This window comes from Hyaena hyaena, unplaced genomic scaffold, assembly GCF_003009895.1.
Source record: "Hyaena hyaena isolate Hyena2069 unplaced genomic scaffold, ASM300989v1 scaffold_266, whole genome shotgun sequence".
Lineage (NCBI taxonomy): Eukaryota > Metazoa > Chordata > Mammalia > Carnivora > Hyaenidae > Hyaena > Hyaena hyaena.
The window spans coordinates 741,410-763,829 of record NW_024080900.1 but is presented as its reverse complement, the minus strand read 5'-3'; the positions used below and the strand labels follow the sequence as shown (position 1 = coordinate 763,829).

The 22,420-nt window shown below is 43.9% G+C and overlaps 1 protein-coding gene across 1 annotated transcript in view; it reads left to right on the top strand.

Annotated features, from left to right (window-relative positions):
- Window positions 1–22,420, top strand: part of SV2B (synaptic vesicle glycoprotein 2B) — an 83,920-nt gene that overhangs the window by 40,267 nt on the left and 21,233 nt on the right. The window contains exons 6-8 of the mRNA XM_039245763.1: window positions 6,074–6,184; window positions 7,007–7,095; window positions 10,103–10,267. Of these exons, the coding sequence (XP_039101694.1) occupies window positions 6,074–6,184; window positions 7,007–7,095; window positions 10,103–10,267 (365 nt within the window). The remainder of the gene's footprint in view (window positions 1–6,073; window positions 6,185–7,006; window positions 7,096–10,102; window positions 10,268–22,420) is intronic.

Sequence of the window (22,420 nt, the reverse complement as noted above, 5' to 3'; positions counted from 1 at the left end):
ACTGAGGGTCTGAGCACCTGTTCGCATACCTTCCTTGCAGGCTGGAAAGGAAGCCCTTTCCACAAGGAAGCCCTCCTGGATTAACTGCCTCCTGCTCCAATTCACTGCTTTTGCTTCTTTGGCTTCCGCCATTGATTCTACACAAAACACTTTTCCTAGAAGCCCCGAGTCTCAGGCAGGACCACCTGGTGCTAAGAATCCACAACTCAGAGTCAGACAGTCTGAGTCCAAACCCCAGTTTTGATACTTTGTAGCTGTGTGGGCTTAGGCAAGGTACCATCTCTGCCTCAGTTTCCTTATTGTGGAAAAACCTGATGATAATATCTGTAAATATGTTTATGGTAGGGATTGAATAAGTGGCCTAAGCCAGTATCTGCCTGGGAGCAGGGGCTATGTAAGCATTAATTATTATTCTAAAATGTTACGACCTATTATTTTCATAAATTAAATTAGCGATAAATTTTATTTCTGTTCAATGGCCTATTTCTGTCGATCCCAATGCTGCTAAAAATATCTAAAATATGAGACCAGTGCTTTTATTACATGCATTTATTAAGAAGCACGACTAACAGGAAAACTGGGCGTGGCTGGCTCTCCCAGACCCCCAGCCCCACCGCTGCCTGCGACGGATCATAGTCCTGCAGCCGTGGACACAGGTGTGGACAGCCGCCGTTAGCGGGGCTCCCTGCCCTTGGACCTGCGTGTGCTGGGCTGAGTCCCCACCCTTATTCCCGAGAGGCGTCTTCGTGGTCTTCTGTCTCCGCCTTGGGCCTCTGAATCCACATCAGCTGGGCTGGACTTTGTACCACATCGACCTGGTGTGACACACACACACAGACACACACAGAGACAAAGACACAAACACACACATAGAGACACAGACACACACTCATCATACACACAGACACACATGTAGACACACAGACACACACACATATCATAATACAGACACACACACAGACACACAGACACACACACCTAATAAGACAGACACACAGACACATACATATAGATAGAGGAACACATGCACATGATAATACAGACATATGTATACAGACACAGAGACACACACACATAGACACACACATCATACATGCAGACACACAGATACATGCATACAGACACACACAGACACAGACATACACATATAGAGACACACACACATAGACACACAGACACACACATCATACATGCAGACACACAGATACATGCATACAGACACACACAGATACAAAGACATACACATATAGAGGCACACACACATAGACACATAGACACACACACATTATACATACAGACACACCAATACATGCATACAGACAGACACACACATATAGATAAACACACACACGATAATACAGACACATGTATACAGACACACACAGAGACACACACACATAGACACACAGACACACACACATCATACATGCAGACACACAGATACATGTATACAGACACACAGAGACACACACATAGACACACAGACACACACATCATACATACAGACACACAGATACATGTATACAGACACACACGCAGACACAGAGACACAGGACACATGTATAGACACACAGACGCACGTCACTCGTTCTAGGCATTTACAAGCTTAATAACTTTCCTGACAATTTGAGGAACTTCCTCACAGAGCACACAGTCTTCCCCTTCTTCCCACTTTTCTTCCTCCTTTTTAGCCTTCCCCCTCTTTCCTCTGTGCCATAGGTCACTGGGCTTCTCTGTCATTCCCTGCCCCTGAGCAGTCTGTTGGTGTATTTATTCCAAGCAAACCCAGAGCCCCTGAGAGGCATCTTGCTGGATGCTTGCTCTCCGCCTCCTCTGCGCACCTGTCCCCGCCTTTCCAGTGACTGCAGACTCTCCCTGGCCCCAGTCTTACCCAGGGGCCCGAGCGGTATCTGACACAGAGGGCTTCCCTGACTGCTGCTTCCAGAAGGACCGCTTCTAAATCAACCACGTGGGCTTGCCAGACCAGGGGTCCCTTTTAGAGAAGTGATCCCACATTCTCTCTCTTTTTTTTTTTCCCCACATTCTCTCTTGAGCAGCCTAATTTTGAGGAAGGAGGTCTCAGCTTGGAAATCAATAAACCGGAAGCCTCTGGTTTCCAAAGGCAAAAACTCAGCCTTTCACTTCCGCCCTAGAGCCCCTCACCTGGGGATGGACGTGCGCCTCGAGGCAGAGTTCAGGCAGAGATCCCTGAGTGGGCACCTGGGCCCCGTGGCCCGTGGGCATTCTGTTAGTCCAGCCCACGTGCTCGTCACGAGTCCTTAGGCATCACCCCTGCTTTTAGTAGTTTTCGTCTAACAGGAAAGAGAATTAAAAAGGTTATGGCCTCAGCATTCCCTGCTGACTTTGTAATCCTATTAATTATGTAGAAGTGAGGGACCGGATGGGCCAGCGGAAAGAAAAGAAAGAACAACTGGAAAATGTTGGCGAGTCAGGGAGCAGTGGCAGTCGGGAGTGAACTCCGACTGAATGGGGTTAACTGCTTTGCTCCCCAATGCTTCCCGCAGTAAACGACATGACATAATGAGCAGTAGAGTGACAGGTGCTGGGTCCTCACTATGCTAAAATATGGCGCCTTGGTATATCGAGTGCCTTAAGCTAAAGGAGTATGAGAAAATGACAGAGGCAGAAAGATCACTCTGACCTCTCCCCACTCACCCTTCTTCCCTGGAACAGGTCATAAAAATCTGCTGTGTGAAGTTACTGTCCCCGTAGCAGGAGGAAAGAAGACATTCTTATCACCAGAGATGCAGGGAGGGGCTGAGAAGTCTGTGTTAAACAAACCTTGTTAAATCAACCCTTTCTTCCCAGTCACTTCTTCACCATTTACCACCCTTAGCCTCAACCCCTTCGTCTTGTCAATTCTTTACAAATTCCTTGTTTCATGGGGCGCCTGGGTGGCTCAGTCGGTTAAGCATCCGACTTCGACTCAGGTCATGATCTCACGGTTCGTGAGTTCAAGCCCCGCGTCAGGCTCTGAGCTGTCAGCCTGCTTTGGATTCTGTGTCTCCTTCTCTCTCTGTCCCACTCCCACTTGTGTTCTGTCTCTCAAAAATAAATAAATGCAAAAAGAAATTTAAAACAAAACAAATTCCTTATTTCATGATCTAAAAGGTATAAAAGCTTTCTGCTCCACTTTCTTCCCCAGTCCTTCGTTGTTTTTGGAAGGCTCCCTTGCACATGTTAAAATTCGATCGAAGGTATAGGTTTTTCTCCTGTTAATCTATCTTTGTCAGTTTAATTTTCATACCCAGCCTGGGTTGCTAAGAGGGGCGAGGGAAACTTTTTCCTTCCCTGCAAAGCCCTAGATTTGACCACTCCATTCGCTGGCTGCCTCCCGAGCTTCTGAACTGCCCCCAGGCAGGTGTCCCCTGTGAAATGTTCTGCACGGCTGGGGTGAACACAGGCCATGTTCCAATTTAGACCCAATCAAAGACAAGTATCCTAGTTAATTGTAAGTAGAGTAATTTTGCTTGAGGTTGTTAATACACTCACTCTCCACGTCCCTAGGGAATAGGTTGTTATTTTTCCCCCCTGAGGAGCAATGAAGGGAGAAGGTAACATTTGAGTGGCTATCTTAGTGCCTAGGAGTCTGATTTTTGACCTGCTTCCTGATTTGGGGGTCAACCTTCCCCTCTGACCTCTTTTGGCTGCAGCGAGGGCTCATGGCCTCCCTGGGGGTATCTGATAACATGAAGCCCAGTTCCCACCGGGGGTTCTGTTCCAGGGCCTGTGTGTTTTTACCCCCCTGTGTCCCTGTCAGAGCCCAGGCAGAGAGACTTGCAACAGACATGCACCTGTGGGTGGCTGGACACACCCAGGAGGCTCTCAGCATGCTCCTTCCCTCCAATTTCAGGAAGATGCTTTTACCAGATTCTTTTTTTTTTTTTTAATTTTTTTAAATTTATTTCTAGGAGAGAGAGAGAGACAGACAGACACAGCATGAGCAGGGGAGGGTCAGAGAGAGAGGGAGATACAGAATCTGAAACAGGCTCCAGGCCCAGAGCTAGCTGTCAGCACAGAGCCCAATGCGAGGCTCGAACCCACGAACCGCGAGATCATGACCTAAGCGAAAGTCGGACGCTTAACCGACTAAGCCACCCAGGCGCCCCATACCAGATTCTTTTTAAAACAATTTTTAATGTTTCTTTTTTCTTTTTTTTTTGAGAGAGCTTGAGAGGGGGAAAGTGGAGAGAGAGGGAGACACAGAATCTGAGGCAGGCTCCAAGCTCTGAGCTGTCAGCACAGAGCCCGACACGGGGCTCGGACTCATGGACTGTGAGATCATGACCTAAGTCAAAGCCAGATGCTTAACCGACTCAGCCATCCAGGTGCCCCTTTTACCAGATTCTTAAAGGGGTGCCAGGCCTCTCTCAAGTTTAAGAACTACTGTTTTTAGAGTTTAGGAAAGCATAGGCATGCCATCCTCAACCTAGGGCTCAGAGTTAATGAGCCCGTTGTCCATATTCAGGGGCTGATTTTTCCCTGTGGATTTCCAGCTCTGCTTCTTCACATGTCCTCATGTGTTCAGATGGCTGAAGAAAGCAATGGAGAAACTCTTATGACAAATAAATAAAGTTTGTTGGAGGGGTGATGGAAACTCTGAATTTTTTTGAGTGTTCTTCCATTTTCTCCCTGAATATGTCTGTAACCATGAACCTTGCTCACTTGGCTAAAAAGAGTGTATGGTTGGCAATCTTGCTAGCATGATGATTAGTTGTAGAATTCAGTGGTTGCTTTAAACATTGGTTAACTTGACAGACACTGTGTTGGTGAGTCAGGACTGCTCATTGGGGCTACCTGCTGACATTGGACAAGTCAACATTTTGCAGGGCCCTTGAGGGGGAGCGCTGAGATGTATAACCTTATCCCTACCCCCCATTTATGTGATTTCTACCAGGAAAACCAGAGACAGCAAGGAGAACATGATTTCTTTATTCTGCTGTGTTTTAAAGATGTCTTATGTAGTGGGGCACCTGGGTGGCCCAGTCAGTTAAATGTGTGACTCTTTTTTTAATTAAAAAAAATTTTTACTTAATAAATTTTTTATTTATTACAATTTTTTAAATTTATTATTTTTGAGAGAGAGCAAAACACATGAGTGGGGAAGGGGTGGGGGTGGATAGAGGATCCAAAGTGGGCTCTGTGCTGACAGCAGAGAGCCTGATATGGGGCACAAACTCATGAACCATGAGATTGTGACCTGGGCCACCCAGGTACCCCAAGCTCTGACTCTTTATTTTGGCTCAGATCATGATCTCACAGTTCATGAGATGGAGCCCTGTATTTGGCTCTGCACTGACAGTACAGAATCTGCTTGGGATTGTCTCTCTCTGCCTCTCTCTCACACTCTCTCTTTCTCAAAATAAATAAATGAAATTAAAAAAATAAAAAAAAATCTTAAAAAGTGACCTCTCCCCCAACACACACACACCATTGCTTACATGGGTTCTAGACTTCTGTGATGTTAATAGTTAATACCTATTAAGGATTGATTTCTGAATTTCAAGGTGGAGTCACTCTACTGTAGGCAAATCAGATATAGATGGGAAGTCAGTGTATTATGTCTGATGAATATAAATTTCTCAAAAGCATGATCTAGTGAAAAGATGGGTTCATCTTGTCTGTGGTAGGACATATCTGCCTGAGAAAGAGTCCAAACAGAGGCCATGTACATCTTTGATTAAGAATCACTGAACTCGAGGGTCATCAAGGGCTCCTATAGCCTTTCATAACTTACATAAATCAGTTACACTAAATGAAACATTGAAGTTTGACATGGGGTGCCTGGGTGGCTTAGTCGGTTAAGCGTCCGACTTTCGCTTAGGTCATGATCTCGCGGTTCGTGGGTTCGAGCCCCCCGTCAGGCTCTGTGCTGACTGCCAGCTCAGAGCCTGGAGCCTGTTTCAGTCTGTGACTCCCTCTCTCTCTGACCCTCCCCTGCTCACGCTGTCTCTCTCTCCTAGAAATAAATAAAACATTTTAAAAAAAAAAAGAAAAGAAAAGTTTGACATAAAATGGGGTTAAGATTCTGTCCACCATCTTTGTTTTGCAGGTGTCCCACATCAAAACTCCCAAGCAAATGGATGAATTCATTGAGATCCAAAGTTCAACAGGAACTTGGTACCAGCGCTGGCTGGTCAGGTTCAAGACCACGTTCAAGCAGGTATGATTGGGAACATGAAGGAGATGAGAGGCAGTCCATGTGGCAAGCTGTAACTTCAGTGGATGAAGGATAAAGACCCTGAACACCCCCATCAACCCAGGACAGTGTGGTGGAGAGGAAGTACCTTGGACGGGGACATTTGGGACATAGCCCGTGGCTGCTTCTCACTTGCTGTGTGACTTGAGCCACAAACTCTCTAAACCTTAGTGTCTTTTCTTTGCTCTTCCTCCCCAAGGAAGAGATTTTGAATGCAGGTGCAATGTCTCCTCTTAGTAAACATCCTTCTCTCTAGCATCTTCTTTTTACATAAGCCGGAGGAAGACAGGAGTGAGCGAAATAGATCGTTCCTTGAGTCTGTTGGAGATTTCTGAGAAAGTCTCTATGAAGGGCAAGGCCATTTCTCTGGAGAAGTGACTCCTCTAGGCAAGTCAGCGGTCAAACACTGAGGTAGCTGATGACCTTCGTTTTGAATGGCTGTTAAGTGTTGGGAATATCAGCCACTCCCACAGACAGAGGGCAGAACTCACTACTCAAGGTGACTCAGTGTCTTGGAATCCCGGCTCAGTGTGCTTTTGAGGGCCTGTGTGCAGTATTGTCGTGTTCCCAGGGAAGACGCTCCAGGGCTGCTGTGTGGGAGGCTGAGGCCAGCAGTAAGGAGAGAAGAAGCTCTCTTTGTTATTTGAACAGCATTGCTGCCTCTGGGAGACCATGGTTGCCCGTTCTCTCGTGGATTCCTAGGGAATTTATCAGAACATCTTGCAAACGGGCTCTTCCAAGTCTCACGTCCCTTGCTTTAATAACCTTTCTCTGTGTGGGTTACAGGTCTGGGATAATGCTATGTACTGTGTGATGGGGCCCTACAGGATGAACACGCTGATTCTGGCTGTGGTCTGGTTCACCATGGCTTTAAGGTAAATGCTGGCTTACTCAACCTCATTCATTTCCCTGTGCAAGTGCCTCATCTATAAACCAAAGGTTACAATTCATTCTAACACATGGGGTCTGGATGCTTTTGGTTGCAAGTAACAGGCAACCCAGTCTAGTGGCTTCTACAATAAGGACATGTCTTATCCTTTGTTTCAGTCTCAGGCTATAGCTCTCCAGGTGATGGCCAGATGCCTGAGCTCTTCTTGGCATCCCATCAACAGTGGAGCGGAGGGGCGCCTGGGTGGTTCAGTTGGTTAAGCATCCAACTTCGGCTCAGGTTGTGATTTCGCAGTTTGTGAGTTCGAGCCCTGCGTCGGGCTCTGTGCCGATTGCTTAGGGCCTGGAGCCTGCTTTGGATTGTGTCTCCCTCTCTCTGCCCCTCCTCTGCTCATGCTCTCTCTCAAAAACAAAACAAAACAAAACAAAACAAAACATTAAAAATTTTAAAAGAAAACAAACAAACAAAAACACCGATGGGAAAATGTTCCAAGGAGGAAGAGACTGCCTCTGTCTGAGCTTATCCTTTTATTTATTTTTAAGTTTTTTTAATGCTTATTTATTTTTGAGAGAGAGAGTGTGAGCAGGGGAGGGGAGAGAGAGGAGGAGACTCAGAGTCCAAAGCAGGCTTCAGGCCCTGAGCTCTCAGCACAGAGCCCAATGTGGGGCTCGAACCCATGAACTGTAAGATCATGACCTGAGCTGAAGTCAGACACTTAACCTACTGAGCCCCCCAGGCGCCCCCGAGCTTCTCTTTTTAACAGCAAGGAAAGCTTTCTCAAGAGCACCCCCTCCCCAGCAGCCTTTCTCTCTGTTATACTAGCCAGATGTGTGTCACACACCTAGTGCCGAACGAATCACTGGCAAAGGAGATGTGATTTCCCAGGCATTTCAGACGAGTCAGGATTGACCTCTGAGCTAAAGATACCGTTGCTGCTGAAGCAAAATCTAGTTTCTGTTCTTGAGGAAGAAGCAGGGAATGAGGGCTGAGTAGGCAGCCGTCAGTTGCACTGTGATTATTAAATAGATAAAAGAGCGAGACACTGCAGTGATTGCAGTGATGTGCCCCCCCGCCCCCCCAGTAAGGAAAATCGAATGTAATGGGATTGGTGATTAGCTGGCTCATCTTAACTGATAGGTTTTCACCCCTGTCATTTCATGCCCTTCCAAATATAATGACCCTCTTTATGCCACTCCAGCTATTTACTGTGTTATGAGGCTATTTACTGTATATAGAAAGTGCTTGCAGTCATTTCTGGCATGTAATAAGTGCTCAATAAATTGCTGTTATCAGCAAAGAACTTTCAATGAGGTTTTAAGCTTCTGTCTGTGAAATTGCTTTGTTCACCACCACTTGTGCCCAAAGGAGATTAAATAGGGTCTATTGGTCTCTTTGATTCCTGGAAGAACATGGAGAGACCTACTTTCTCTCAATATCTCAATACCTCTCAATACCTCTCTCAATTCATGGGGACCCGAATACATAAAGCCAGAGAGGAAGCCAGACCTATTCCCCACCATTTCCTCTGTCTAAATGAGAAGGAAACATTTCAGAAGCCAGAGATAGTAGATACTGGGGTTCAGTTCTCTGATAGCTCTAAAATAGGTCTTATTTTATTTACTTATATGTGATTTAGTTCTGTTGAATAGGTAATGCATTTCAAATGCTGAAGCAACAGAGAGGTATATACATAGTTTCACATTCTTATTTTTTTCTCGTTTCCTTATTCAAAGGAAGACATATTCTACATCTGCTTTTCACACTCAACATTATATTCAATAAAGCTATTGTCTCAGTAAGTTGAGGTTTTCCTCACGCGTAGTACACGTGCACAGAACACAGGGTAGCGCCACACTTTATTCAACTAGGGCCTTAGTGCTAGACCCTTGGGAAGTCTTCAGACTTGGGCTATCATAAATGAGACCACACTGAGCAATTGTGCTTGCAGGCTACTTTATACTTGGGCAAGCTGATCGATGGAATAGGTATCTAGACATGGGATTATGGAGTCAAAGGGGTGAATCCATCACTAACTTTTTTTAGACATGGACCAGTCTCCCCCCTGATGCATGAGAGCACCTGCTTACCTGTACCCTCAGTAACAGGGTTTTGGCAAACTCCAGGCTTTTGAGAATCTGGTGGTTGACAATGATAATGCTGAGGCTTTCATTTGCATTTTTTTTTTTTTTTAAATTTTTTTTTTTTTTTTAATGTTTTATTTATTTCTAGGAGAGAGATAGAGACAGCATGAGCAGGGGAGGTCAGAGAGAGAGGGAGTCACAGACTGAAACAGGCTCCAGGCTCTGAGCTGGCAGTCAGCACAGAGCCTGACGCGGGGCTCGAACCCACGAACCGCGAGATCATGACCCAAGTGAAAGTCGGACGCTTAACCGACTAAGCCACCCAGGCGCCCCTCATTTGCATTTTTGTTACGAATGGGGTTGTGCATCTTTGAAAAATATTTAGCGGCCAGTTTTGCGGGTTGGCGATCTTGAGTTTTGTGGGTATAAAGTTGTATCATCTGGAAATGGAGATAGTCTTACTTCTTGCTTCACAGTTTTAATTTCCTGTCTTCTCTCCTGCCTGAGTTGGCTAAGCCCTACGATGTGGTGTTAAGTAGTGGTGGTGATAATCAGTGTCCCAGTCTTGCTTCTGACGTTAGTGGGAATGCCTTTACCATTTCTTTTTCAAACTGAGATGTGTATTTTCATATATGTTAAGGGAGTGCCTGCCTGTTCCCAATCTATTAGTGTGCTTTAAATCAGGGATGAAATCTTTTAAAAAATCAAGGGACTTTTCAGCATCTATGGAGACGGTTCTGATATTTTTCCTTAGATCTGTCCATATGATGAGTGATAATATTAGAGTTTCTAATAATGAACCGTATTCATGCATTTAAAATGAGCTGGATTGACACCAGCCTAGGGATGCAGACTCTGATCATGAAAGAATGAAGCGTGTTTTGCCTAAATATGCTGTCTTCTGTGTTACAGCTACTATGGACTGACGGTTTGGTTCCCTGATATGATCCGGCATTTCCAAGACGTAGACTACAAGTCCAAAGTGAAGACGTTTGTGGGTGAGAATGTGTACGGCGCCACCATCAACTTCACGATGGAGAATCAGATTCACCGACGCGGGAAACTTGTGAATGACAAGTAAGTGAGAGACCATAGGCTTTCCCCGGATCAGGGTGACAGTCCATGGGGACTGTTCTTGGGAGAGGGGCCATTGGAAAGAGAATTCAATATGGCAGGTGAACGAGCTCTTAGGCTATTGTAGTACCACAGCATCACAACACTGTTGCTGGAGATGCAGTGAGGCGTCCTGAGGCTCCGTGTGGTGCTGGCCTCCAGTCCTCCCTCATCTCCTGGCTAGTGCTGGTTCATCCAAGGATGGGGATGTTTGACTGAGGAGAGGCAATTGGACCATTTTCCTCAAGATCTCACACCTTTAATGGACATGCCCACAGGGCTGTGGCCCCTTACCCACGCCTGCCTAGAGAGAAGGCCCAGAGGGTTGAGATCCCTATGCCAAACCAATGCCTGGCTTTGAGGTTTTTCTTTGATTTTGGAAGTTCTCTAGAAGCAAATCTGGATACTGGTATAATACTATCTTATATGAGTTTTTCATCTAATATTATGTCCAACTGTTGGTCTGCATGGCCCACTGCCGTAAAGAGCATTGTCCACTGGGGCAAAGTCAGTGGTATATTGGAAGAGTCCACATCATTGCAGGGCTGTCTCATCAATCCCTTTTAATTCTTTCCTGGGACCCGTGACATGGACAGCCCTCCCACCCCCCACCCCGCTGGGCTTTTAGAATGCCTCTTTGAGGCTGGTCTCTTCAGGCCCCCAAATGGGTTGGGCCAGTACATTAAAGGTGACCCCAGACTACATTATTCACTAGGCTGAACATTTACTCCTGTTTCCCTTCCTGAACTGCACTTCGCAAGCTCACCCAGTCAGGCTGCATGGTGGCACCAGAAATAAGCAGGTAATTCAGCATCAGTGAATTAAACGCCTCCATATTTACCACCTCCGTATGAGGTTTAACAGCAAGAATTCTCCCCTACAGTGCATGGTCTCCCACAGCCCCTGTGCCCAGCTAACTGTCTGACAGAAGTGGCCCTGGCCATCAGTCAGCCACAGTAGGAGAGGAGCCTCCATCTGGGTGAAGTCCAGGGGGGACAGGAGCGTGTCTTCCGCAGACCAGTTTGTATTGCTCTGATGGGCTGTCCCTTAGCGAACATTCACTGTTACTTAGGATGAGACAGAGAGTGTGAGATAAAAGGGGGAATGTTATTTCTACAAATATATAAGAGGAGGGGTAGAGAAAGACAGAGAAAATCTTGGGCGCCTGGATGGCTCAGTCAATTAAGTGTCTAACTCTTGGTTTCAGCTCAGATCATGATCTCACAGTTTCGTGAGTTTGAGCCCCATGTCAGGCTCTGCACTGCAGCGCAGAGCCTGCTTGGGATTCTCTCTTTCCCTCTCTCTCTGTCCCTCCCCGACTCTGTCTCTGTCTCTCTCAAAATAAATAAACTTAAAAAAAAAATCCTTAAGAAAATAAAACAAAGAAAAGCTCAAGCAGGCTCCATGCTTAGCACAGAGCCCACCCCAGGGCTCAATCTCATGACCTTGGGATCATGACCTGAGCCAAAATCAGGAGTTGGCTGTTCAACCTGATGGCCACCCAGGCGCCTCAAAGATGATGTTTGTTTAAATGAGGAAGCCCAGTCACGAACATCTACAGCTTCATTGCCCACATGTGCACACAGCCTCTATGCAGACACTTCAGTCATTGAAATCAGCTGAGAGTGGCCACCAGCTCAATGGCAGCTAGCAGAGATGGGCGGCAGTTGGCTCAGGATTTCTCACTCTTGGGGCTCTTTGGGGTTAAGTCAGGGGATTTTGTGCTGATGTTTCCAAGGAAGAAATGTTGCTGTTGCTTTATAAGAACTCTTCGGAAACATTGGACAGTAAGGAACAGTAGGGATTGCCGTATGTCACCCATGAATTGACACCATTCCCTGCACAGACTGAGTCAGTAAAAAAGACATCAGTTATGAAGTCTCCAATGTTCATTGATACTCTGTTGTGATATTAGTAATAATAATGATAGTATGGCATGGATAATGAGGCTTATAATCATAACCAGGTAGCCAACATTATAAAGCACTTCTATGTGCCAGCAGCTGCCTTACGTGCATTATATAGACTATTGCATTTAATTATTTACTTATTATTATTATTATTGTTCAATGTTTATTTTTAAGAGAGAGAGAGAGAGAGCATGAGTAGGGGAGGGGCAGAGAGAGAGGGAGACACAGAATCTGAAGCAGGCTCCAGGATCTGAGCCGTCAGCACAGAGCCTGACATGGGGCTTGAACTCATGAGCCATGAGATGATGACCTGGGCCTAAGTTGGACCCTTAACTGACTGAGCCACCCAGGGACCCCTGACTATTGCATTTAATCCTCACAAGAATGACGGAACCCTCCAGGAGGCAAGGGTTATGCTTGGGGATACAGAAGCTCAGAGAGGCTGAGTAGCTCACCCAAATCACACAGCTCATGTACATAGAACATTCACACTCGAATCCCATACCCTTGACAACTCAAGGTTGCACAGGGAAACTCTCCATTCCTGCACAGACCCCCTGTGCTACATGGTGTCTTCTGCATTAAAAAGTTCATTGCCATGCCAGAATCCTCATGGCTTGCAACAGGCTGGGTTTGGAGTTCTTAGACTTAGCTACACAGAAAATGGGAACTTCTGATCCACTCTCTTCTTTTAACCTCTCTCAGCCTCTGGAAACTTGTCAAGCTTCTGGGTGGGGGTGAAGAGCAAGCAAGGGTTCTTGAAAGCGGTGGTCTCCTGTGGACCCAGGACCCTAGGGGACCACACAGTTATTGCCAAGGGTCTGAGAATGGATGCAAATATTCCACACATATGCTGCCATACTTCTACATTTCAAGAGCCTGTGGCTATTTTTGTGTAATTATTAAAATATAAATTCCTTTAAAAGGAGCAATGAATTACTTTTAACTTGTCATTTATGTTTTTTAACCAGTGGATCCTAAAAGTACACCCACTATCATGTGAAGCCCATAATTTTTACTCCCAGCAAATTGAATAAAAAGGGTGTTTTTTAACTTGGAGGATTAGGAACCTTGAAACAAGCAGAACACGGGTTTCTTTTCTTGAGTTTTGCTGCCACCTGCTGGTCACAGGGTAGAAAACACCTCATCTTTGAAAACCCCAAGCCTCTTTGGATAGGTTAACTGTGAGGCACTTCAATCTGCACCTTGCTGATTTTATCCACATTTTGCTAATCTAAAATTTAGATAGAAATTATTTACCTTATAGACTGCCATGCCTGGGGGAAACCCACAGGCTTTGTCAATAAAAGAGAACCTCTTAAAACCTGAACTTCATCCTGCTGAAAGACCATCTTTGGCACCAAGAAGAAACCAAAGTACACAGATTAGTTTGGTCCCGTTCCCCAACTACCATCTGCAGCCTCCTGGTGCATCTAATGGGATCAGGTGGCTCTGAGTTCTCACACGGCTTTTGCTGTAGAACTCATGAGCTTTTGGAAAGTGCAAGAAAGGCAAGAGAAAAAGTTCATATTCGAAACCCTGAGCCAAAATGTCAGGCCAGGCTTCTCATATTGTTCATTGAAAGCAGGATAGCATTTTGTCCCAGACAATGTGTAAACTAATTAATTAATTAACTTGCCCTCTCTGCTTGGGAAGGAATTTCTGCTTGGCAGGTCTCCTTTCTGGGAGGGTTAGAACGGGGAAAGGGGATTACACAAGACAATCAAGCCGGGGGAAAAAATGGGAGAAAAGCTATCAAACTCAACACCCAAAACCAAATAATCCAGTGAAAAAATGGGCAGAAAACATGAACAGACATTTTTCCAAAGAAGGCATCCGGATGGCTAACAGACTCATGAAGAGATGCTCAACATCACTCATCGACAGGGAGATACAAATCAGAGCCACAATGAGATACCATTGTTACGGAATCTGGCCTGGATCACCCGGCAGAAGAATCTGGCCTGGATCACTCCGAGCAGCACTCGGAGATCTTGGAAGGCGGGAGGTTTATTTTACACCGGTGGGCTCAGAGGAGATCACTTTCCAGAGGTCTGAGCCCTGAGCATCAGCAGAGGGATGTTTATAGCCTGCTACTTCCGCATTCGTCATTAACGAGTGTTTTCTTACTGGCCATCTCACAGCAGATTTTCCCTACCGCCATCTTACGGTGTTCTTACGGAAGGCTAGGGGACCGAGCTCTGAAATAAGGTGGGCAGCCTAGCAGGAGGCGGTTAGTGTCACGTGTCACACTGAGGTGTTACCCACACTGTTCAAAGCTCCTTGTGGTAAGGCAGGAATAAGAAACGTCTCCAGCTGCAATGGGTCCGCTTCAGGGGAGTGAAGGTCCATGCAGCTGCCAAGGGTAGTAAATGTGTAAGTGCACCTTCTGGCTTCTAGGTCTGAGGAAGTAGCTTAAGGGACAGGGTTCCAAGTCTCTGCACACCAGAGACGAGCTGAACCCTCTCTGACCTGTGTAAGCCTCCAATTCCATATCCGAGCAACATACGTATACATACATATGTATATGACATACATTGTGGTTCAGAGTTGAAAAAAATCACTCAGTAAAATTTTGCAATTTAATGTAGGTCCTGCCTAGTTCTTTGTGGAGACTCTTCCAGGATATTTTATAACTTAATTGGCTTCTGAAAATGGGCTTGCTTTCTCCCCATCAAACATTTACCCAGGTTATTGCAAATAAATAGAAATCCTATTGATTTTGGGGTGTTTATTTGGTATCTAACTAAGCTCTTTTATTAGTCTTCACAGTTTCCCTTTGTTATTGTTATATGATCTCATCATCTGCAAATAACAATTGTTCTGTCTCCTTTCTTTTTCATTCCATTGTGAAGTACATCAAATGCGTGGAGAATCGAGAATAATACCAACAACCCTATGCAGAGCACCTGACATTATAAAATCATAAACTCGGCTATATTTACTTCAGATTTTAAAATAGATTAAATATTATTCACTCTGTGTCCTTTGATGTGATTCCTCTCCCCCCCAAAGCATGACAATCACCATAATTTTTTTAAAAAAATTTTAAATGCTTATTTATTTTTGAGAGGGGGGTGAGGGAGAGAGAGAGAGAGAGAGAGAGAGCGAGCACAAGCAGGGGAGGGCAGGGAGAGAGGGAGACACAGAATCCAAGGCAGTCTCCAGGCTCTGAGCTGTCAGCACAGAGCCTGATGCAGGGCTTGAGCCCACAAACTGCGAGATTATGACCTGATCCAAAGTCAGACATTCAACCAACTGAGCCACCCAGGTGCTCCATGATCCCCATTGTGATAAATTTGGTGTTTTACATTCATGAGTGTTTTTATGTTTTCTCCATGTGTTTATATATCCATAAACATTGTACAGTATTCTTTTTTGTGGTTTAAAGTTTAGATAGGGGCACTTGGGTGGCTCAGTTGGTTGTCTGACTTCGGCTCAGGTCATGATCTCACAGTTCGTGGGTTCGAGCCCTGTGACGGGCTCTGTGCTGACAGCCAGCTCAGAGCCTGGAGCCTGTTTCAGATTCTGTGTCTCCCTCTCTCTCTGACCCTTCCCTGCTCACGCTGTGTCTCTCTCTCTCAGAAGTAAATAAAACATTAAAAAAAATTAAAGTTTAGATAAATATCATACTGTGTTATATACTATAAATTTTGCAACTTGTTTTTTGTATAAAATTAGGGTTTTGAAGATTACTCTGCATTGGTTAATATAGCAACATAACTCAGTTTCGTTAATTTAAATTTCACTATGTGACCATTCCATAATGCAGTTGTGTTTTATTTATTCGTTTATTTACTTTTTTCTGAGAGAGAGCACTCACACATGTGCACATGTGAGCAGGGGAGGGGCAGAGGGAGAGAGAGAATCTTAAGCAGGCTCCACACTCAGCATGGACACAGGGCTCGATCCTGCGACCCTGGGATCAGGACCTGAGCCAAAATCAAGAGTCAGATGCTCAACTGACCGAGCCACCCAGGATCCCCTTTGTCTGTTCTTCTTTGGATGGACATTTGTAGTTTCGAGTATATGTGTCCTTGCGGAAGACGTTTCCTCACCTGTATACCTAGAGGTGGAATTGCTGGATGGAAGGACATGAGCACCTTCAGCCTCACAGCCACACTGGTCTCTACGAGGCTTGTAATAACCACACTTCCCACCAAGCAGCATGACTGCACCTGGTTCTCTACATCTGGGCTCATTCTCCATTTGTTTGTGGGATTGAGGCATATGTTGTGGTATCTCTCTGTCATTTCATTGGCATTTTCTAGTCCTAGTGAGATGGAGTATCTTTTCCTGTGTCTCTTGGCTCTTCAGGTTTCTTCTTCTACATGTGTTCATGGCCTTTGTTTATTTCATTCGTTGGATAATCATTTTCATATTAACTTGCATGATGTCTGAGTCTGTTCAGGCTGCTGTAGCAAAATGCCACAGAGTGGGTGGCTTATAAACAACAGAAACTTATTTCTCCCAGTTCTGGAGACTGGAAGTTCAAGGTGAAGCCACGGGCAGATGCCGCGGCTGGTGAAGGTTCTCTCCCTGGTTTGTAGGTGGCCGTCTGCTTGCCATGGGCTCCCAAGGAGAAACACAGAGGGAGCTTTCTCAGGCCCCTTTGACAAAGTCACTAATCCCCTTCGTGACTCTCACGACCTAATTCCTCTCAAAGGCTCCACCTCCTAATACCGTCATACTGGGGATTAGGTTTCAACATATGGATTTGGGGGGGACCCACACACTCAGTCCACAGTGCATGAGTTCTTTACATTCATATGTAAAAACCAGTGGTCAATGATATGTTTGAAATTTTTCTGTGTTTTTTAAAAAGAGACTTTTCATTTTTGAACAGGTTTAGTTTCACAGAAAAATTGCAGAGATAGTGCAGTTTCATACACCCCAGGCCTTGTTGGTTTTGTTCTAATATCTTATAACACAATGGCACTTTGTTTACAGTTGATAAACCAGGATCGGGATGTTATCAGTAAAGTCCGTGCTTTCCTTGGATTTCCTTCCACACACTGTTCTTTCTCTGTTCCAGGGTCCATCCATGACACCACATCGCACTTAATGGTCAGTCATGTCTCCTTAGCTTCCTCCTGGGTCTGACAGTTTGTCATTCACTGTTGTTGTTTTTTTTTTTAATTAAAAAAAAATTTTTTTAATGTTTATTGTTGAGAGAGAGACAGAGAAAGTGTGAGCAGGGGAGGGGCAGAGAGAGAGACAGACACAGAATCTGAAGCAGGCTCCAGGCTCTGAGCTGTCAGCACAGAGCCCGACGCGGGGCTTGGACTCATAAACCTGAGCCGAAGTCTGATGCTTAACCGACTGAGCCACCCAGGAGCCTCTGTGATTCGCTTTTTAACTTTTGCATACACAGTCCTTTCTTGAGCAGAAATTTTATATTTTAATACCAAGTTTGTCACCTTTACCTTTAAGATTTGTGCCTTTTGGCTCTACTTTAAGATATCCTTCATGTTGGAGGTCCTAGAGGCATTTTCTCTCTGTTCCTCTAAGTATTAAAGCTTCTTTTTCATATCCCAGCCCTTAATTTACCTGGATGTGGTCTTCATCTCTCAGAGTGGAATCATTTGATTTTCCTCCCATATGAATAGCCCATGGTTTCCACATTTACGAAATTGTCCATCTTTCCCCTGTTGCTATGTAGTAACACTTTGCTCATGTCACATTTCCGTATATGTGCGCCTGTGTTTCTCAGCTCTCCATTTAGCTCCATGGTTCTAATTCATCTCTTCCTTTACCATCCTGACATTATTGCTGTAACTTCATTGTTTTGTTGTGTTTCCAGGTTCTTCTACCTCGTTGTTAACATTTTTCTTGGATTTTGTCCCTGTGCACTTCTTTTCTTTCTTTTTTTTTTTTAAAAGCTTTTTTTCTTTTATAGTTTATTGTCAAGTTGGTTTCCATATAATACCCAGTGCTCATCCCAACAAGTGCCTTCCTCCATACCTATCACCTCTTTTCCCCTCTCCCTGACCCCCATCAACCCTCAGTTTGTTCTCTGTATTTAAGAGTCTCTTATGGTTTGCCTCCTTCCCTCTCCTTAACTATTTTTCCCCTTCTGCTCCCCCATGGTCCTCTGTTAAGTTTCTCCTGTTCCACATATGAGTGAAAACATATGGTATCTGTCCTTCTCTGCCTGACTTATTTCAGTTAGCATAACACCCTCAAGTTCCATCCACGTTGCTACAAATGGCCAGATTTCATTGTTCCTCATTGCCATGTAGTATTCCATTGTATAGATAAACCACATCTTGATCCATTCATCAGCTGAATGGATGACATGTAGGCTCTTTCCATGTTTTGGCTATTGTTGAGAGTGCTGCTATGAACATTGGGGCACATGTGCCCCTAGGCATCAGCACTCCTGTATCCCTTGGGTACATTCCTAGAAGTGCCATTGCTGGGTCATAGGGGAGTTCTGTTGTTAATTTTTTGAGGAACCTCCATACTGTTTTCCAGAGCAGCTGTACCAGTTTACATTCCCACCAACAGTGTAGGAGAGTGCCCGTTTCTCCACATCCTCACCAGCATCTAGAATCTCCTAATTCATTTTAGCCACTCTGACCGGTGTGAGGTGGTATCTCTGTGTGGTTTTGATTTGTATTTCCCTGATGATGAGGGACGCTGAACATCATTTCATGTGTCTGTTGGCCATCTGGATGTCCTCTCTGGAGAAGTGTCTGTTCATGTCTTCTGCCCATTTCTTCACTGGATTATTTGTTTTTTGGGTATGGAGTTTGGTGAGTTCCTATAGATATTGGATAGTAGCCCTTTATCTGATATGTCATTTACAACTATCTTTTCCCATTCCATCACTCTCTGTTAAAGAGGCTGTCTTTTTTTTTTCCCCCATTGGATACCCTTTCTCTCTCTCTTTTTTTTAATGTTTATTTATTTTTGAGAGAGAGTGAGAGACAGAGTGTGGGCAGGGAAGGAACACAGAGAGAGAGGGAGATACAGAATCTGAAGCAAGGTTCCAGGCTCTGAGCTGTCAGCACAGAGCCTGATTAGGGGCTGAAACTCAACCATTTTTGATTCCTGGGATGTATATTACTAATTCATTGTTATTGTTTTTTTCATGGCAATAGATTGACAAATTTGATTTGCTAATGTACTATTTAGGATTTTTACATCCGTTCATAAGGTGGTATATACTTTCCTTATACTGTTCTCATTTACCTCTGTTATCAAGTTTATACTCCCCTGCCCTTTTTCTTCTAAAACAAATTGCATAAGATAGTGATTCCTCGAGAGTTTGATAAAGCTAGCCTCTCTAATCATATCAGCTTGCCATTAATTGAGGCAACAGATTTTGATTACCAATTCATTTTTAAATGGCATTAATACATTCAAGTATGCTCATTTTTCTTTTGGAAAATTATTTCTTTTAAGCTTTCAGTATATTGTCACAAAGTTTTTCACGACATTGTCTTATGATATATATGTTTATATTAGACTTGTAATATAAATTCTCCCTTTTTACTACTAATACTGCCCGTTTGTGCTTTTAGTTTTATTTTACAATCAGTCTTACTAGAGTTTTGCATATTTTATATTTAAATAATAATGTTTCTTTCTCTCATATTTCTTTCTTAGGATTTACTTTTTCTTTATGTCTTAGTTTCTTTTTCATATTGTTTGATGTTTTTAAAAAGTGAATCAATTTAATTAGGTACATTTCACTCCAATTTTAGTGGCATTGAACAACTTCTTTTTTTTTTTTTATATGCATTTTCTGATTTATTTCTCACAACAAAGCCAACAAACAGATACTATTAAATCCATGTCATTGTTTTTTTTTTGTTTGTTTGTTTGTTTTTTTTTCCAAAATGTGTTTTTATTTTATTTTATTTTATTTTTTTACAAATAGTTTATTGTCAAATTAGTTTCCACATAACACCCAGTGCTCATCCCCACAAGTGCCCTCCTCCATGCCCATCCCCCCCTCCCCCCCACATCCATCAGTCCTCAGTTTTTGTCAGCATTCAAGAGTCTCTCACGGTTTGCCTCTCTCCCTTTCCCCCACCATTTCCCCCCTTCTTCTCCCGATTGGTCCTCTGTTAAGTTCCTCCTAGTCCTCCTATACGTGCACACATATGATATTTGTCCTTCTCTGCCTGACTTATTTCGCTCAGCATAACACCCTCAAGGTCCATCCATGTAGCTACACATGGCCAGATTTCATTGTTTCTCATTGCCATGTAGTATTCCATGGTATAGATAAACCACATCTTCTTGATCCATTCATCTGTTGATGGACACTTAGGCTCTTTCCATGTTTTAGCTATTGTGGAGAGCGCTGCTATGAACATTGGGGTACATGTGCTCCTATGCCTCAGCATTTCTGTATCCCTTGGGTAAATTCCTAGCAGTGCTATTGCTGGGTCATAGGGGAGTTCTATTGTTAGTTTCCTGAGGAACCTCCACACTGTTTTCCAGAGGGGCTGTACCAGTTTACATTCCCACCAACAGTGTAGGAGGGTGCCCGTTTCTCCACATCCTCGCCAGCATCTAGAGTTCTCTGATTGGCTCATTTTAGCCACTCTGACTGGCGTGAGGTGGTATCTCAGTGTGGTTTTGATTTGTATTTCCCTGATGAGGAGCGATGCTGAGCATCGTTTCATGTGTCTGTTGGCCATCTGGATGTCCTCTTTGGAGAAGTGTCTGTTCATATCTTCTGCCCATTTCTTCACTGGGTTGTTTGTTTTTCGGGCATGTAGTTTGGTGAGTTCCTTATAGATTCTGGATATTAACCCTTTATCTGATATGTCATTTGCAACTATCTGTTCCCATTCCGTTGGTTGCCTATTAATTTTCTGGGTTGTTTCCTTGGCTGTGCAGAAGCTTTTAATCTTGATGAGGTCCCAACAATTTATTTTTGCTCTTGATTCCCTTGCTTTTGGGGATGTGTCAAGTAAGAAGTTGCTGCGGTGGAGGTCAAGGAGGTTGTTTCCTGATTTCTCCTCTAGGGTGTTGATAGTTTCCTGTCTCACATTCAGGTCTTTCATCCATTTGAAATTATTTTTGTGTGTGGTGTGAGAAAGTGGTCCAGATTCATCTTTTTCACATTGCTGTTCAGTTCTCCCAACACCATCTGTTAAAAAGGCTGTCTTTTTTCCATTGGATATTCTTTCCTGCTTTGTCAAAGATCAGTTGGCTGTATACTTTTGGGTCCACTTCTGAGTTCTCAATTCTGTTCCATTGGTCTATGTGTCTGTTTTTGTGCCAATACCATACTGTCTTGAGGATGACAGCTTTGTAGTAGAGGCTAAAGTCTGGGATGGTGATCCCTCCCGTTTTGGTTTTATTTTTCAGGATTACTTTGGCTATTCGAGGTCTTTTGTGGTTCCATACAAATTTTTGGATAGTTTGTTCTAGTTTTGAGAAGTATGCTGGTGCAATTTTGATGGGAATTGCATTGAATGTGTAGAGTGCTTTAGGTAGTAATGACATCTTAACTATATTTATTCTTCCAATCCATGAGCATGGAATGTTTTTCCATTTCTTTGTGTCTTCTTCAATTTCCTTCATAAGTTTTCTATAGTTTTCATCATACAGATCTCTTGTATCCTTGGTTAGGTTTATTCCGAGGTATTTTATGGTTTTTTGTGCAATTGTGAATGGGATCAGTTTCTTGATTTCTCTTTCTGTTGCTTCATTGTTGGTGTATAAAAATGCAACCGATTTCTGTACGTTGATTTTGTACCCTGCAACTTGGCTGAATTCTTGGATCAGTTCTAGTAGGCTTCTGGTGGAGTCTTGAACAACTTCTTATACTTGTACCTATTTTATATTTTCCCATAATATTAACTCTTCATCTTAAAACTATTTAGAAGTGCATTTTAAGTGTAAAAATGCTGTTAATGGTTGATAATTTATATATATTTATTTATGTTTTGGCCAGATAATGTAATCTGTAGGCTATAGGGCTTTCTTTTTTTACTTTTTTTTTTTTTTTTCTGAGAAGGAGAGATAGCTTGAGCAGGGGAAGGCCAGAGACAGAGGGAGACACACAATCCAAAACAGGCTCCAGGCTCAGAGCTAGCTGTCAGCACAGAGTCCGATGCGGGGCTCAAACCCAGGAACCATGAGATCATGACCTGAGCTGAAGTCGGATGTTTAACTGACTGAGCCACCTAGCCCCCAGGGCTTTCTTTTTTTAAAGCTTTGTTGTTAGGTGCATACACAT